The sequence below is a fragment of the Peromyscus eremicus genome, chromosome 8a (assembly GCF_949786415.1).
Source record: "Peromyscus eremicus chromosome 8a, PerEre_H2_v1, whole genome shotgun sequence".
NCBI lineage: Eukaryota > Metazoa > Chordata > Mammalia > Rodentia > Cricetidae > Peromyscus > Peromyscus eremicus.
Genome location: NC_081423.1, coordinates 64,131,563 through 64,148,593, shown reverse-complemented (window position 1 = coordinate 64,148,593; position 17,031 = coordinate 64,131,563). Strand labels below are relative to the sequence as shown.

The following is a 17,031-nucleotide window of genomic DNA, read 5'->3' as shown; positions in this document are numbered from 1 at the left end:
AAATGAAATCTTTAAATAAAAAGACTAATGAGAGCAAAATTCCATGAAAATTGGCTGAATAGATAAATAAATAAATAAATAAATAAATAAATAAATAAATAAATAAATAAATAAATAAATAAATAAATAAGGTGGGAAAACGCATATGGTATCCAGATGGTGAAGGTCCACAAAGGCCAGTGGGGTTTAGGTTGCTAAAGATACTCAATTGCTTATTTGCCCGTTGAACAGGCAGACCAACGTGCCACCGAGTCCATGGAAACGGAGTGAGCAGCCTCTGCCAGGGATGATTGTATCCTCCTTCTTGTTTGTCTTCCAGCTCACGTATCTGCCCCCACCATGGGGGGAGTGTCGGTCCTCTGAGATGGGGCTCGACTTCTTTCCTGTTTACAGCATCACCGCCTGTCGGATTGACTGTGAGACCCGCTACATTGTGGAGAACTGCAACTGCCGTATGGTCCACATGCCAGGTGGGTGTCAGAGCCCCCAGGACTTTGAGGTTCCCACCCTGACCGGAAACAGCTCACCCACTCCTGGAGGATGCAAAGAAATATTGTTCTAGGGAGACTGTGGTACCTGACAACCAAGGGGCGGGTGGAAATATTCTGTCCATCCATCAATCAGAGCAGCATTCTGGTTGGTATGCAGGGGTGCCCAGATGTGTACATCACCTCCATCTCCACGCTCCATATGCTTGCCAGTTGTCTGTTCCTCTTGCCTCCTGAGTTCAACGTCCAGATAATGGGATGCTCGTGATCCACACATTCTGATAATGTGCCTGTTTGAACATCCAGATGTCTGTGGCTTTCACCCAGATGTTTCCCTTCTTGCATCCAAATGTCTAGCTCTCTTTCAAGTGTGTCAAAAGTCTATTAGTGAGCAAATAAATGTGCCTGTGCAGACATTTCCATTGTCAGCCTAATAACGCTTATTGCCATCTCATTAGAGGCAGTCAGCATGTCAGAGGCAGGACTGTGGAGTGGGAGCTGGTTTGGGCAGGACAGTGGTAGCAAGGAGGGGCAACTGGGACTGTGGGCATAGACCTTAGCTTCTATTTCAGGCTTCTTCATTCACTGTGTGGCTGGCCCATGTTACTAACCCTCTCTGTTTTTACTTTCATTATCTTAAAAAGAAAAAGAAAAAGAAAGATGTAAAGATGTTCTAAAAACAACAAAAGTCAGTGGTGGTTATATTAGTGCACAAGGAGATAGGAGCAAGTCATGTCTACTAATGACCTACTATGTGCTTGGAGCAATGCTGTCCCTTTTGATATTTGCTCTTCTGCGCTTACATCCTACATTATTTAAGCTTGTTTAGCACAATCCTTCTGGTGGAGACTTAGGCCATCACCCGTTGTTTTTGTTGTGACAGTTCTCAGGTGAGTCTCCTCAGGGCTGAATTCTGAATTATTTCATTAGTGATCGGTAACGATCTTAGTCATCCAAGATTGGAATTGTTGATCTTTAAAACTGCCTCTCTCCAGAGAGACTTTGCCAATACTATTGAGGCCACTGACATTAGTGGGGAAAGATGTAGAAGTGGGCCCAATCAAGCCACTCTGGACCTTGAAATCAACATCACTCCCATGGCTGGCGTCAGAGGTAGCTCTGAGGGAAGACTCAGAGAGGGACTTATAGAAACTACAAAGGCAGTGGATTGTCCCCCTAGATCAGGTTCTCAACCTTAGATTATGATCCCTTCAGGGGTTACATATCAGATATCCTGCATATCAGATATTTACATTATGATTCATAACAGTAGCAAATTGCAGTTATGAAGTAGCAGTGATACAATTTTACAGTTGGGGGTCACCCCAACATGAGGAACTGAATTCAAAGCTTGCAGCATTAGGAAGGTTGAGAACCACTGGTCTAGATCCTCCAGGAAAGAACATAACTCTCCCAACACCAATGATGCCTGTGGCTGACTGCAGACCTACAAAAGTACAAGAGGAGAAATGTGTGTTGCTTTAAATAATGACATTAAAATTGCCTATGAGCGTCCTGGAAGACAGGGCAAAATGGAAACCACATCACTTAACATGTTATTATTGGAAAAGGGAAATGTACCAGCTCTTCGATGCTGTAAAAAGGACTTGGGGGAAAATGGTTCAAAAAAAGACATTTCTGGTGGATCTTGGCTTTAAGCATTTCATAAAGAAAAAAGAAAAGAGGAGAAAATAAAACAATCAGCAACAACAAAAAAAAAAATCTTAGTGTTCTACAGAGAGATTCCAGAGAGAAAGACTAGGAAGACTAGCATCAGCTTGCCTGATGCCCAGACTGAACCCCCCCCCAGCCGTGAGCTTTTTCCATGAAACCTGAGCCAGAGGCAAGCAGATAAAGTGAAGTTGCAGTCATTCCAGCCGTGACATTACCTGTGACATCTCAACTGCATGAGGTGATGGGCAGGGCTGTGAGGAGGCACAGGGCCACCCCAGGGTGCCCATGGCAGTGTGGTGTGCTGAGAAGCAGCGGTCTCCGGGTGGCATAGACCCCTGTGCCAACCCCACCTTACCACCAGGAGCTCACTGTCTGGAAGGCCCGGTGCTGAGCCCCATGTTTTTCTACTTGGAAGCCTAACACAAGGGTTCAAGGAGACCACATGGGACCTGGCTTAGAAGGAACCTCCTTCTCAGCCCACCCTCACCTTGTTTTGTCCCCAGTCTTCCAGACAAGTTACCCCATCATCCACCATTGTGAGCCACCAGAAGAGGGCCAGGCAGGTCTCATGGTCTCCTCCTCACAGCAAATCAGAAGTCACCTCCAGTTCTGAGGACACTGAACAGTGGCACCCCAAACTGTCCCCTGAAGACAGCTTATCCCTGTAGGTGCTGGGAATCACTCACTGCCTGGGCCATTAAGGCGCCGCTGGCATGCATAGCTCCTGTATGCTTAACGCTGTTTCTCTCTTTGCGTTCCTTCCCTGCAGGAGATGCTCCTTTCTGCACCCCTGAGCAGCACAAGGAGTGTGCAGAGCCTGCCCTCGGTCAGTACTGGGGACAGAGTGGGTGGGAGGTGACGTGGTGATTGTGGGGTCATCTGGTAGGGACACAGAAGTCAGCCATGGAAAACGGAGCAGGGAAGGGATGAGCACAAAGAGGCCCTGCAGGATGGGGTGGCTGCAGGAAGTTGGAAGAGAGGAGAGGAGGGAACCATACAGGTGGATGAGGGCTGCAAGGGGCCTGAGGGAGAGGAGACACAGAGGTGGTGATGAAGAAGTAGATTTCACAGGGAGTGGAGGGTACAGGGAGAGGGCAGAGATGGAGAGAGGGTGGCCGAGGGGCCACTGGGTCACCTGAAGGAGGCTGGTGAAGCCACACGGAAGGACCAGGTTCATCCGAAAGCAGCATTGTCCTTCCCACCCATGCTCTGAGCCCAAGGGAGAGGAAGTGGCGGAGAGGGGAGGTCCTCTCCCATCCCATGTGTGCAAACACAAGCCATTCCGAGCCCCACTATGCCACCGCTGCCAGCTCCCCACTTTCCCCCCACCCTCCTCCTCTCATAGCCTCCAGGGCATTTGAGGTCTAAAGTAACTGCTGGCTCCCCATCTGGAAAGCAGGGAGGGAGGAGGGGCACAGAGGCAGGGGTTGGGGTAGCTCAGTAGCTGTCCTGCTGTCTGCCTACCTCCCCTCGCTCCAGTCCCAGGAAAAGGCAGACAGTACTGAAAACACTGCACACTCCAGGTCCTCCCGCGGCTGCACTTGGTAGCACTAAGTGAGGGCAAAGCTGGACTCCTGTGGTAGACGGCCTGAGAAGTGGGGGCGGGGTTTACAATATATGCAGAATCTTTCTTTGGAATAAAGATAACAAAACCAAGTGAAAGAGACATAAGGGTAAGGGGGAACAAAAGAAGGAGGGAGGAAGGGAGGGAGGGGCTGAAGGAAAAGTTTTTCTTGCTAATGGTTAAGAAAACTTTTGGACCCTTGAGATTAAGCATCAAGGTGACTGCAACAGGGGTATTCATCTCAGTATGTATCGGGCAGTCAGGGACTCATCGCCTGCAAACACCGTGAAGGGTCAGAAGGACAGCGGAGATGTCAGGAGGGGAGTATTGCTACTCCCAGGGCTGGGGTTCTTCCTGGAGGCAGGCCAGGGTGATGGAGTATCGAGGTGGGAATTCTCTCTATGCTGCCTTTAGCAGGCTTCTTTCCAAAGCGGGGCTGAGCAGTGGAGAAGCCAACTCTCAAGGCCCTGGCTAAAGTCTGGTTAAAAAGAGAGCCTGTCAGAGGGCAGCAGTGCCTTAGCTACCTGGTCTGGTTGGAGAGGAAAGGGAGAGCTGTGTTCTGGGTGTCGGGGAGGTGGGAGGTGGAGGGAAGGGTTTAGGTTGCTCCAGGAAAAGGATTCAAGGATCTTTCCCTGTGTAGCCTCTCAGTAGGTAGAGGGCATGGCATTGGTTATGAAGAGAGCCAGCAAGAAGAACATGAAATCCTGAGCTCCAAGCACAATGTTCTCCATGTTAACTTCCATGGTGACCCACTTGGTGGGTCAGAACTCTGATGCTAGTCACAGGAGAAAGTCATGGGAATGGGAGGGGCCAGGCCAGGCCTACTGTGGAACTGTCTCCCTAAAAGTGGCAATGGATCAACACTTTTGAAAGTGCCAGAGGACAGTAACAGCAAGCAGAAAGGAAACAAGCGCCCCTGACACAATCCCATCTTAGCAATTTCCCTAGCCCAGTTTCCTGGGGCCCAGCTCCCCCACCGGGCTTCCTCTCTTAATGCCTAGAATCTGGGTATGCTGGACCAGAGATCCTTGCCCCCACCCAGGCCTGCCTGAGACCCTCTCCTCTCTTCTCCAGGCCTCCTGGCAGAAAAGGACAGCAATTACTGTCTCTGCAGGACACCCTGCAACCTGACCCGTTACAACAAAGAGCTCTCCATGGTGAAGATCCCCAGCAAGACGTCAGCCAAGTACCTGGAGAAGAAATTTAACAAATCTGAAAAATATATCTCGTAAGTTAAGTGGGAAGGGAGAGCATGGGGAGGGGGCATGCAGAAAGAGGCAAAAAGGCAAGCAGTTAGCTCAATTTAGCAAACATTAATTGAGCACCTGCTGTGTGCCAAGCTCAGAAGACAAAGCCACAAAGAGCTTGCAGCCTCCCGGGGAGATAAGTGCAGGATTTAATGCCACATAGGGCAATGACGTCTGGGACAACACTGGTTATAATTGAGATATGCAGACACTAAGGGATAAACGTAGTTGACTGTAGTTTGCTCCAGGTAAGGTTCAGGGAAAGCTTGAGCTTTCTAAAGAACATGGAATTCTCCTGGTGGGTCTTGAGCCTTCTGTTCCCTCTTCTGGAAACACTTTTCCTGCCACTCTGCCTAGCTGGTTCCTCTAGGTACCTGTCTCCATTTAAATAGCACCGTCTTAGAAGGTTAGATGATTCTCCTCCCCAGGCACTGTGGTGTTTTCCTTTATAATACTGCTTCAGCATGTGACTTGCTGTTAAGTGAGCGGTTCCGTTCAGGAAAGGAGCTGACACAACTATCCGTCAAGAATTAGGTTTACGAGGGGCGGGCATGGAGAGATGGCTCAGCAGCTGGGAGAGCTGTTCGGATTCCAGCACCCATACCGGGCAGCTCAGAAATGTCTGTAACTCCAGCTCCAATGGACCTGATGCCCTCTTCTGGCTTCTGCTGTCACACACACATGCGCGCACACACACACACACACACACACACACACACACACACACACACATACACAGAAAGAGAGAGAGAGAGAGAGAGAGAGAGAGAGAGAGAGAGAGAGAGAGAGAGAGAAATATTAAAAAGAAGAAGAAAATAATTAGATGTATCAGGAGAAAGATCCAAGAGCATGATCAGGTCTTGAAGTGGGAAATTATTAGAAAGAAACAACAGGACGTCAAAAACCATGGGCCAGGACCTTGAAGGGAAAGAGGGGCTTCCCTTTAAAGCCTGGAAAGGCGCTAACATTGGTAGGAACAGCTGAAAAAGTGGGAGAGGTAAAGATAGAGCCATGGGGCTGGGAGATGGCTCAGTGGTTAAGAGCACTGGCTGCTCTTCCAGAGGACCTGGGTTCAATTCCCAGCAACCACATGGTGGCTCACAACTGTCTGTAAAACCAGCTCCAAGGGATCCAATACCCTCAAATAGGCAAACCAATGTACATGAAATAAAAATAAATTAATCATTAAAAAAAAAAAGATAGAGCTATGGTGAAAGAGGTGGGTGGCAGGGGTTGGGGAGGGACCCAGAACAGAAAGCCTTCAGATGAATTCCCCAAACAGGAGGGTTAGCTGACTTTTGTGGGTTTTGGGGGGCTGGAAGGAACTTTATATAAATAAATACCTGTCAGCCACAGCACGGACGGAGAGATGCAGGGCAGCAGGACACAGCCTGATGTCTTCAGGCTTTGGGATCTGGTCTCTTCAGAGACTTAAACAGACAGCCCCTCCCCATGTTCTAACTTTCTTTCCCAGTCTGAGTCCTTCTTTGTTGCCGCCCTGTACACTCGTCGTAGTGGGAAGCTCCCCAAATGGCAAGAACTTCTTCTTATTCTTTGCTCATGTACCACTGATCCTTCTGGCTAGGATCTGGGGTGCAAAATAATCCCTTTACATGGGGTAAATGAACAGAAGAATGTATCCCATTGGGGGACTTAGGGCAGAGTTGGCACAGGGAACATCAGAGACTAAGGGGAAGATGGGCATGTCACAGGTCCCATAGGATGAGCTAAGGGTGAGTGGGGGTGAGGTTCAGGGGAGGGACCTTGTGTTAGACTAGGGAGCAACTGACCATTTAGAAGGTCGATGACAAGCTCAAATTTGCCTTTTATAATTTTATTTGAAATAGGGTCTCATTAATGTTGGAGGGCTGGCCTCAAATTCATGATCCTCCTGCCTCAACTCCCGTGTGCTAGGATTATAGGCCTATGTCACCATGCCCAGCTCATCAAATATGTATTCTACTTATTTATTAAGTTATTTTGACGATCTCATAATATATGTGGTGTATTGTGGTCATTTTCACGTGCTGTTACACTCTTTCAATCCCCCTCCCACTCCTGCAGAATCTCTTCTTTTTTCCCAAAGACCCCCTCCTCCTCACTTTTGAGTGTTTTGTTGTTGTTTGGGGGAGTATTTGTGTGTCCTGTTGAGCTTCATTAGGCTTGCTTGCATGAGCATGGGTGAGGTTATTTACTGAAGTACAGGCAAGTTACCAGTGGCTCTACCACTGAAGAAAACTACTTCTCACTTAGCAACCATTGGGTGAGGCCTCATGAGTCCCTCCTCCATCCCTGAAGGAATGCTCATGGGCCCTGTCTTGTACAGGTCTTGTTTGGGTAACCTTAGCCGCTGAGTCCAAGGGCGCAATGGATGGCCACGGCACGTCCAGAGGACAGCGTTTCACTGCACCCCTCCCTGTCCTCCAGCTCTTTCCTTCTCTCTCCCTTCTTTTCCATGGTGTTCCCCAAGCCTTGCGGGGTTGGGGGTGGAGGGGTTGGTATAGGTGTTCCATTTAGAGATTAGCCCTTAACAATCACTTATTCTTGGCCGGGCGGTGGTGGCACAGGCCTTTAATCCCAGCACTCGGGAGGCAGAGGCAGGTGAATCTCTGCAAGTTTGAGGCCAGCCTGGTCTACAGAGTGAGTTCCAGGTCAGGTTTCAGTTAAAACAAACAAACAAACAAAAAACCCTAAAAACAAAAAAACCAAATAAACAAAACAAAAAACAAACAAACAACAACAAAAAAAAACAATCACTTATTCTCTGCACTTCAGCCCATTATGAGTCTCGGTGTTAGCATTGCTCACTGCAAACAGAACCTCCTCTGACCAAGTGCTGAGAGCTGCAATCATCTAGGGTTATAAATATAAGTACTTAGAAGGCAGTTTGACACATGTCCACTTAGCAAAACAAAAGTACATACAACCCCCGCCCGTGGGGGGGGCAGTTATGATCTCCCCAGCCATGGGCTCTTGAGAAGGTTTACAGTAGTGAATAGAGATTCTCTCTTGTGGAACAGACCGCAAATGCAATCAAAAAGCAGTTAGTTACCCCTATAACCTTCATGCCACATTGCACCAGTGGGTATATCTTCCCCGGCTGGTTAGTATTGTCTCTCACAGGGGTCACAGCTGGGTAAGGCCACTGATGACTTTTCTACCTCAGCACCTGCAGAGCACCTTGAAAGCTGGCCGGCAGGGAGGAAGCTTCCAGCTCAGTTCCTACCTGATTCTCTATGCCCTGTCACCAAAATATGTGTGATGTCTTTACCATTAGGTCTTACTACCTAGTTCGGGCAGACAACCAAGAGGAATGACAATAGCCCGTGTCGAATTTGTGTCCTTGAGCTCTGCTCCCCAATAGAACATTCTGGAATGATAGATTCTACAACTGTGGCACCCAATGTGGTAACCACTGGCCATGCATGCATGGCTGTGGAACATCTGTGATATCGTTTGTATGACTGAGAAACTGAATCGTGGTCTTCTTTCATTTGAATCAACATAACAGTTTCAGAAAGACCCTCCAGGCGGCAGTCAGGGAGGAAGCCAGATGGGAGAAAGGGAGCCTGTTCATTGCTGTAAAGTTCCATGGTGTGGAAGGCACTTGCTTCCTTCTCTCCCAGCCACTCTCCCATTCCAGGACAGTCGCCAGGCCCCTTCCTGAGATGACTTCTGCTCAACAGGTTAAAACAAGGGGCATGGAGGGCATGTCAAGCCCCACAGAAGGAGACTAGTGTAGGAAACACCGGGCCCTGCTGCTTAGCAGGCATTCTGCAAGTAGGGATGAGTTTCACTGCCAAGATGTGTCTCATTAACACACCTGCCTGCAGGAAAGTCACAGAAGGAGTGTCGGGCTTCTGCCAGGAATCCCTGCAGCCAGCCACGGGCCTGCTCCCTCCAGTCCTCCCCAGCTCTGGCAACCCACTGAACAATGCCAGGTCAGGGCCTCCCACCATGAGAGACTTGTTAGGGGTCTCAGGAGAAAACGGGGACTCTCAGGAGTGGGCCATAACCATTTAGATGTTCAGCTAGGGCAAGCACCCAAACTGAGGCCAGCCTAATCAGGAGATTGCTGGGCTCATTTGCATGCTAAAAACCAAGCAGGCCCCAGAAGACTTAAGGACCTGGGTGCGGGCTGGACTCCCAGAAAGGCTGCCAAGAGAATGGAGTAGATGTAAGGACAAACAGGGACACAGATGACAGGAGCCTCTGGCTCTGGAGTTCCTCTTTTGGGCAGCTCCCTTGGCCTCCCTTTCTCTATCCATCAAAAGGAAAGCTGCATTAGCCGTCCCATGAATGCTGAGGGTTCTAACCGTGTGTGGTGTTTAATGTTCCCTCTGCAGAGAGAACATTCTTGTCCTGGATATATTTTTTGAAGCGCTCAATTACGAGACAATTGAACAGAAGAAGACGTATGAAGTTGCTGCCTTACTTGGTGAGTTGGAATGTCTGTCACATACATTTCCACATCTCTGGGGAGGGGTGGGGGTGGGGAGGTGGGCGGGAGGCGGGCCGACAGACATAGAAGCCTCCCAAGGAGGCAAACTTGTTAATGTACTAGTTACTCTCTCCATACTTGCTGAGTAGAGGCTAGAGATCCAGTTCAATCCTCAGCCTAAGGCCTCAGTCTCCTCCGTGCAGCGAGGAGTGAACACAAAGGTCTCACGGGATGTCTACAGGCCTGCCCTCTTGGATTCCATAGCCTGTCTCTAGGTTGGAGTCGGCGTCCCAGGGCCTGAACGCTAGCAGAACCGTGGAAGGAGAGAATGTCCAGCTTGGCTGGTCCCCAGGCATCCAAACTATCAGAGTCCCTGGTGGAGCCAAGACAACAATGCACTGAGAAGCTGAGTGTTGTCCCCTGGACCCAGAGCCCTTTCTCAAACAGGGAAGAAGAGCTGATCTCTCCAGATGGCCACCAACCTGACTGCCACTCCACACAGGTTCCCATTGGCTGCCCTGGTCCTGATGGAACATGGTGCACCCAAGGAATTAAGCTCAACCCTGGCCCTAGCCCATCTGGACACTCACATTCTGGTCAAGGAACCAACCCTTGAACTTGTGCTCCCTCCTGCCCACTCTAAAGAAAGGACACAGTGGTAATGGCTGTTGTCCCTGAGACTGAACGGAGTTGTAGTAGCATCCTGGGAGGGGCAGCTTCCACCTGAAAGTGTAGAAGGAAGAGCAGGCTTTGAATCCAAGGACTTCTGAAGGTCAGCTGTGAGGACATGGGCAGGGAGGGGGCTTCCCCGTGCTGAACGTCCTGTTTCTGTAAGCCAGGCTTCCTATCTCCCACTGTGTCCTCTGCCTCTTCATCACTATGAAAACGCCTGAGCAAAACAACTCGAGGAGGGCAGGGGTTTGTTTTGGCTCATGATTCCAGGGTTTGCAGTCCAGTGTGGTGGGAACAGGGTGATAAAGCAGAGTAGCTTACATCCTGGCGGCCAGAAAACAGCTGGGAGGGAGAGAGGGAGGTGAGCAAGGGAAGAAGGGAGGGAGGGAGGGAGGGAGGGAGGAAGGGAGAGGAAGAGGGAGGAGGGGAGGGGGCAGGGAGCAGCAGACTCTTTCCTTTCTCCTTTTTCCTTTTTCCCTTTTCCATCTCCAAGCCCCCAGCCCATAGGACGGCCACTCCCATATTTAGAGTTGTCCACCCCACTTAGTCATCTCCAATGTAGTCAAGTTGACGATGGAGATGAACCATCACACCTAGTTCACTGTGGCAGTTAGCTCAGCCATCAGTAGCAGTCTGTGGCACCTACATAGTCACTGTGCCAGGACTCCTGCCCCATCTGGTATGACCAGAGCCGTGGGAGCATTCTATGCTTCATCTAGGAGGAGACAGACAAAGCCTTTGTTCAGTGCCAGCTCTGTGGAGGTAGCTGTCACTTGGGCCTCCATGGAGGTTATTGTGGTTAAAGGCCCTGAGCCACAGAGCACAGGTCACGCCCTGCACTCACCCCTGGAAGGTCTGCTATTTCCCCTTCCCTCCTCAAAGAGGATCAAGCTTGCATAGATGTGTTCCTGCTCTCTCTCTCCCTCTCTCTCTTCCTCTCTCTCCCTCCCCCCTCTTTCTCCCTCTCTCCATCCCACCCTCCCTCCTTTCTCCCTCTCTCCCCCTCCTTCCCTCCCTCCCCCCTCTCTCTCACACACACAGAGATAGAGATAGACAGAGAGAGCAAAAAGGGTCCAGGCTTTGAATCTGTCACGTCTGCATCAGATATAAGGATAAGCTTGTTCCCAGCATCTTGTTCCCGCCCAGAATAGCCTGTGAGGAAATGGTGCCGCCATCTGTGCCTCCTGTGAGGAAAGTGTGTGCCACATACAAACCTTCAGCCATCAGGCCCCGCTCAGTCTTCTCTCACCACTACCCCATATGCACACCACTCAATACCCCCGTGCTAACACACACAACATGCACACTGAAACCAACCTACAAGTCCATGTACCCATGATGCTCCAGAACCAACACACACACACACACACACACACACACACACACACACACACACACACGCACACGCACGCACGCACGCACGCACGCACACACATACACATATGCACACATGCACACCTGCACAGCCCTGTGTCCCACCACATAGCTTCAGAGGCACATCCATACACACAGCAAACCTAGGCAGACACAATCGATGCCTATATGTCCACGTACTCATTACGTACGCCTACAAGGCACACACAGGAACACACCTACACCTACACAATGCTCACGCATGCTGTGCACATTCGGGCATACTCTAGGCACATCTATCAAACACACAGAGACACATTCTGTGTGCCTAAAGTGGAAAGAGATATGCACTCACCTAAAGCCATCAATGGTCAGACATGCTACCTACACACATTCTGCATTCTGTCTATACTGGCTTTATTCCAGTTGCCAATGCACACCTCATACGTGGCATACTCACGCAGACATACACATTCCCCAGTAAACTTGCACCAGAGGAATGGGGGTGGAAGGGAACAAACGGAAGCCATATTGAGCCCAGGGAGGTGGGGTTATCACATACAACTAAATAAGGGTGTGGGTTATTACATGTAGATGACAAGGAGGCAGGGTTATTATAAACAGCTGTCCAAGGAGGCAGGTTCCACTAATCTCAGTAGGAGCAGTCTTCATGCCGTGAACATCGAGGGGAGAAAGCTATGGTCAACATTTTCTGCACACACTATCAACATTCACACACAGACCAGAGGCGGGCTTTCCCGTCCCTCTGAGCCTCACCCAGGGGAGGCTTTGCCACTCCCATGAGGTAGAGGCACTGGGGTCCTTGACATGGCAGTACCCATATCAACAACACACATTCACTCAGAGCTTCTTCTGCTCCCTAAACAGACCCATGAGCCTCATTAGTGAGTGATCAGCCCCAACCCTGCTGGCTAGTGATATACCTGAGTGAAGGTGGACCTTTCCAAGGACTGGCCCTCCAGTGACGAGGCCCAGGCTTCCCTTGGAGGGGGCACACTGAAGAGCTCCAGCTTCCAAGTTCATCGTCTCTTCACCCCTTCCTGGATCTGTGTGTAAAACCCAATCTCTGGTCTTTTCCCTTCCTCTGCAGGTGACATTGGTGGTCAGATGGGATTGTTTATTGGTGCTAGTATCCTTACAATACTAGAGCTCTTTGATTATATTTATGAGGTAAGATTTGGGGGCACCCTTGGGGAAATGACTAAACAGCGGAACACCCAGACTCAGAACCAAGCGGGGCTGAGGCAGTAGCTTTGATCCACACACACAAAGCCACTTCTCCAAAGCGTAAGGCAGGAGGAGTCTTAGGAGAGGTAGATGTGAGAGAAATGGCAACCCTAGTTCTCTCCCTGGACCTGGCCTATGCCACAGAGTGGGAGTGGAGGGGTGAGAAGAGGCCAGCCTGTGCAGAAGGCAGTCCTGAGTCCCTTACACCCACAGTGGGACCAGGGCAGGGTTTCATACCCTGGGTAGTCCACATCTATATGCAACACATCACACACCCAACATATTACATGCATATGTATCACACTTAAACATACATATCCCACATGCATTCACACAATGTGTTTCTGAACAGTGTGTGCGCACGCACGTGTGTGAGCACACACACACATATTCAAACCACATTCACAGATCTGCATACCACGCACAACATACTCAGGAGCACACACCACTTGCAAGCCTGTCCTCTGAGTGGCCTGTCTTCCATGGCCTAGCCAGCCCTAGGGAGGGAGCACATGTCCCTGGAATCCTCATCAACCCCCAGTGAGATCACAGTGTCCACTAACTGCTTCTGCCACTCACAGTCTGGGGAGATGTGACCCTCTAGAGGCAGCTGGGGCTAGGTTTCTGAAAGATTCTCAAACAGAGGCCCTGGACCATATCAGCTCTTACAACTTCCTAACCCCAGGCAAGAGTGAGCCTGCCTCGGTCTACTCTGCCCATGGTTCATCTGGGCAGAGAGGTGGGCATGACCAGCCGCCTGAAGAACAGCTGAGTTAGTGGGCTAACCTACCTAGGAATAGGTTCCACGCCAGCTCTGCCCTGCTCTGGTGATCACTTGGAGACCTCCATGTCCCTGGCCACAGATGGGCAATTCACACCGGGCTGGGAGTGCCTCCCTGAAACAGGTGGCCATCCCAAAGTCCTCCAGCATTCCCACACTGCACAGTCCCTTGGGACTCTGATTCTCAGCCTCCTCATGGCCTCCCAGGGAAGGCAAAATAGCCCCGGCAATCATTTCAGTAGATCCCCTTGTGACCAGTCCGGAGACTCGTGTGTCCCTCAGCATGATGAGACTGCAACCCAAATACGTCCAGATTTTTTTTCTGCATTATTTATTCATTCTCTTGAAAAGCTGTACAAAGTGAATGGCAAATTGAGCCCCATTAGATAGCATATTTAAGAACTACCCTTAATTGCTACAAATGAAGTGTTATAACCCTTGGGCATGCCCTCATCTTCTGGAGGTATCGGTCCTTGAATGTGAATAAAGAACCTGGGTGTGGTGGCATATATCTGTAATCTCAACACCAGGAAGGCTGAGACAGGAGGATGGTGAACCTGAGGCCAACCTGAGCTACACAATGAGAAAGAGTTCCCACAATGCTGCCTAGGACCCATGGGGATCTGGGTATACCAGCACCTTTAGCTTATCCATTGGAGAAAGTGGTCCACACAGCAAGGCAGAGCCCTCCCCGACCCTCTTCCAAGCTCTGTTTGGAGCAACAAAATCACATGTAGGCCAAAAGGAGAGCCTGAGAGAGTGAGGCCCTAGAGCTGTCCACCAGGCAGGGCTCTTGCCGTCATATGTACAGCCACAGCCCATAGTCACTGCCTATGTGGTTCTCTGGTTCAGCCCTGAGGAAGGGTACCCTTTGGCCTTTGCACCATCCTCCCAGCCTGACAGTCCACTTCCTGTCTTTCTTACAGCTGATCAAAGAGAAGCTACTAGACCTGCTTGGCAAAGAAGAGGAGGAAGGGAGCCATGATGAGAACATGGTAAGAACAGCTCTCCATGGGCTAGCTTGTGTAGGCAATATGAAATGAGACACAGGTAGGGGCAGGAAGGACCTGAATCTCAGCCCATCTTTCCATGACCTGTGACACCCTCTCATGCCCCAAATCCAAGGACACTCCAGCTAGGCCATATCCAAAAGCCAATGGCTAAGCCATGAGTGGAGCTGACTCTAAAAGATGCTTCCTAGGGTGGATCCTTCTCCAGGCCACAGGGCTATTCCCCTCCTCCCGTACTCCTACAAGAGAGTCCCTATGTCTACTTCCACATTTCCTAAGAGTGGTAAGTGCACCAATGTCACTGACCTCCATCTATTTGAAGGAGTATGAGGCCTCATGCATTTAGTAGCAGCAATTGTACACATTACGACTACTGACTACTGCATTCTGGCTAGAGGTTGGGCACCGTTTGGGGTTGGGTCTTGTCATCACAGCCACCATAGATGAAGGTCTGTCTTTACCTTCTTTTGGCCTTTGATGCCATTGAGGCCCAGAGGCCAGAGTTACATAGCTTTTAAGCTATGTAACTAAACCTTAAGTGCCTCTAACCACTGGATCACTCTACCTTTTCTCTATAATCAGAGGCAGTGCCCTTCACTTTCATGCCTGTCCATCATTCTTTTCCATAGCTCAGCCCACTCCTGGGCTCAGGACTTGGTTGACTGAGGCGGGTATCTCCAGCTCTCTTTCCCATACTACATCCCAAATCAGCCTTGTAGGAATCATGCTCAAGTGGCCACTGCCTCACTAAAATGTGCTAGTCCCAGATGGATTCTAGCCCTTTCTGTCAGGCTCCCATTTCTATTCCAGATACTGTCTCATTACACAGTTCCCAGGCAAGAAGCCTGGCTTTGATTCTCGTGACTCCTGAAGGCGAGCCTCTGCTAAGGGAGAAAACCGCAAAGAAGCAAAGAGCCTAGGCTCTGGTCTCAATTGTCTTGTCCACAGCCTAGGTCCTCAGAGTCCTTGCTGTGTGCCTGGGGGACGTTCCTAAGCCTCCCTAAGCATCTGCATAGGATCACAAAGCCTCAGAGGGGTCTCATAGGGTTCAGAGAGATTGTACTTGCATTTCAGAGACTGAGTGCTCTAAAAGCCATGATTCCCTCCCCACCTCCCTTCCTTCCTTAGAATGTCTCAGTCATAGCCACCTTTCACCTGTTCCCCCTCCCCCAGCTCTGTCTCCATCAGCTCCCCCCACTCCTCACCCTACCCTGTCCAGAACCAACCCCAGCACCATATCCCTGGCGCAACCTCCTGCCTGGCCCTTCTCCTCCCTTTTCTCTCAACCATCTGCACACTGCAGCCTGGGAGCTTCGGGAGATGTCCAGCATTTCAGGTCCACCCTGCTCAGGGACTCTTCTGTATCTCCCCGGGGCCAACCCTGGAGCTCTGATCAGTTCTGATTCCGACCTTTAGAGGATCCCACCCTGCCTCACAGGACTTTGCAGTCGATTTTTCTGAATGAGTGAGATGTGCCCCCTTCTTTTCCCCTGCAGAGCACCTGTGACACGATGCCGAATCACTCAGAAACCATCAGCCACACTGTGAATGTGCCCCTGCAGACCGCTTTGGGCACCCTGGAAGAGATTGCCTGCTGACACCTCAGGCGACCCGGCACCTCCAAACAGACCTTAAAGGCCCAAGACCCAGGACAGGGGACAGCAAGCTCAGACGGGATGGCCCCTGATGACGGAAAGAAGCAAGAGCCCCCCCTATGCACACATTGCGAACTTCTGCCAAGCCTCACTCTGGCCACATCTGACATGAATCGTCCCGGGCCCTGCCACTTGTCCCTTGTAGGACCAATGAGTCCCACTCCGGAACTGTCCAAGAACTAACCTGCCATCACATCTCACTGCCAGATGTACAAAGCACCCGCATGCTCAGACTTCTCACGGCGCCACCTCCACGTCTGTCTTGTACATGATATCTTCTCCACGCAGTTTCCAGAGTCCACTCTGCTGCCTCGGCAGTGGGACCAGGTTCCAGCCCCAAAGCCACCCTGAGCCCAGCTCTGGAATCAAAACTGCACGGTCAAAAAGGAAACCACCGAACTCTCTACAACGTTTGATCCTTGTGTTGTTTGTGAAGGTTCTTAACCTGCCCACGAACCCTTGTCCCCCAAACTGGCCCATGGGGCTCCTGCACTAAAGGTGACCAGTGCCAACCTCCTTCTTATCCCAGCACCTGTGGAGGTGGTACAGTGGCCTGGGTGACCCCAGTATTCGTCCATGGAGCCACGTCGTTCTCACCCTGTGACACAGCTGTAGAGTTTGATTTCTTTTGTTTTGTTTGGGGCGGGGGCTGTTTTTGTTTGTCTGTTGAAGATCGTTTTGGTTTGCTCTGTTTTATGGTCTTCAGTCTGGATGTTCTAAGGTTCGGTTTGGGTTTTCCATTTTCTTTGGAGTTTATTTATTCGTGCTTCGAACCACAGTCATATTAAAAGCTGGTCTTGTGGAAGTGGCCACATCATTCTGCCTTTTCTCAGCATCTAGTTTTCGGTCCCTGAGGGCTAACAACAGCCTCAGACCTGCCAGCCAAAACTACTGAGAT

The 17,031-nt window shown here is 50.3% G+C and overlaps 1 protein-coding gene across 2 annotated transcripts in view; it reads left to right on the top strand.

Annotated features, from left to right (window-relative positions):
- The window catches only part of Asic2 (acid sensing ion channel subunit 2), a 1,069,830-nt gene extending 1,053,329 nt beyond the window's left edge, over window positions 1-16,501 (top strand). For both annotated transcript variants that reach the window (XM_059271337.1, XM_059271336.1), the window contains exons 4-10: window positions 320-470; window positions 2,932-2,988; window positions 4,801-4,954; window positions 9,320-9,411; window positions 12,551-12,630; window positions 14,395-14,463; window positions 15,975-16,501. In XM_059271337.1, coding sequence (XP_059127320.1) covers window positions 320-470; window positions 2,932-2,988; window positions 4,801-4,954; window positions 9,320-9,411; window positions 12,551-12,630; window positions 14,395-14,463; window positions 15,975-16,076 — 705 coding nt within the window. In that variant the 3' untranslated portion in view covers window positions 16,077-16,501. The remainder of the gene's footprint in view (window positions 1-319; window positions 471-2,931; window positions 2,989-4,800; window positions 4,955-9,319; window positions 9,412-12,550; window positions 12,631-14,394; window positions 14,464-15,974) is intronic.
- Window positions 16,502-17,031: the final 530 nt, after the last annotated feature.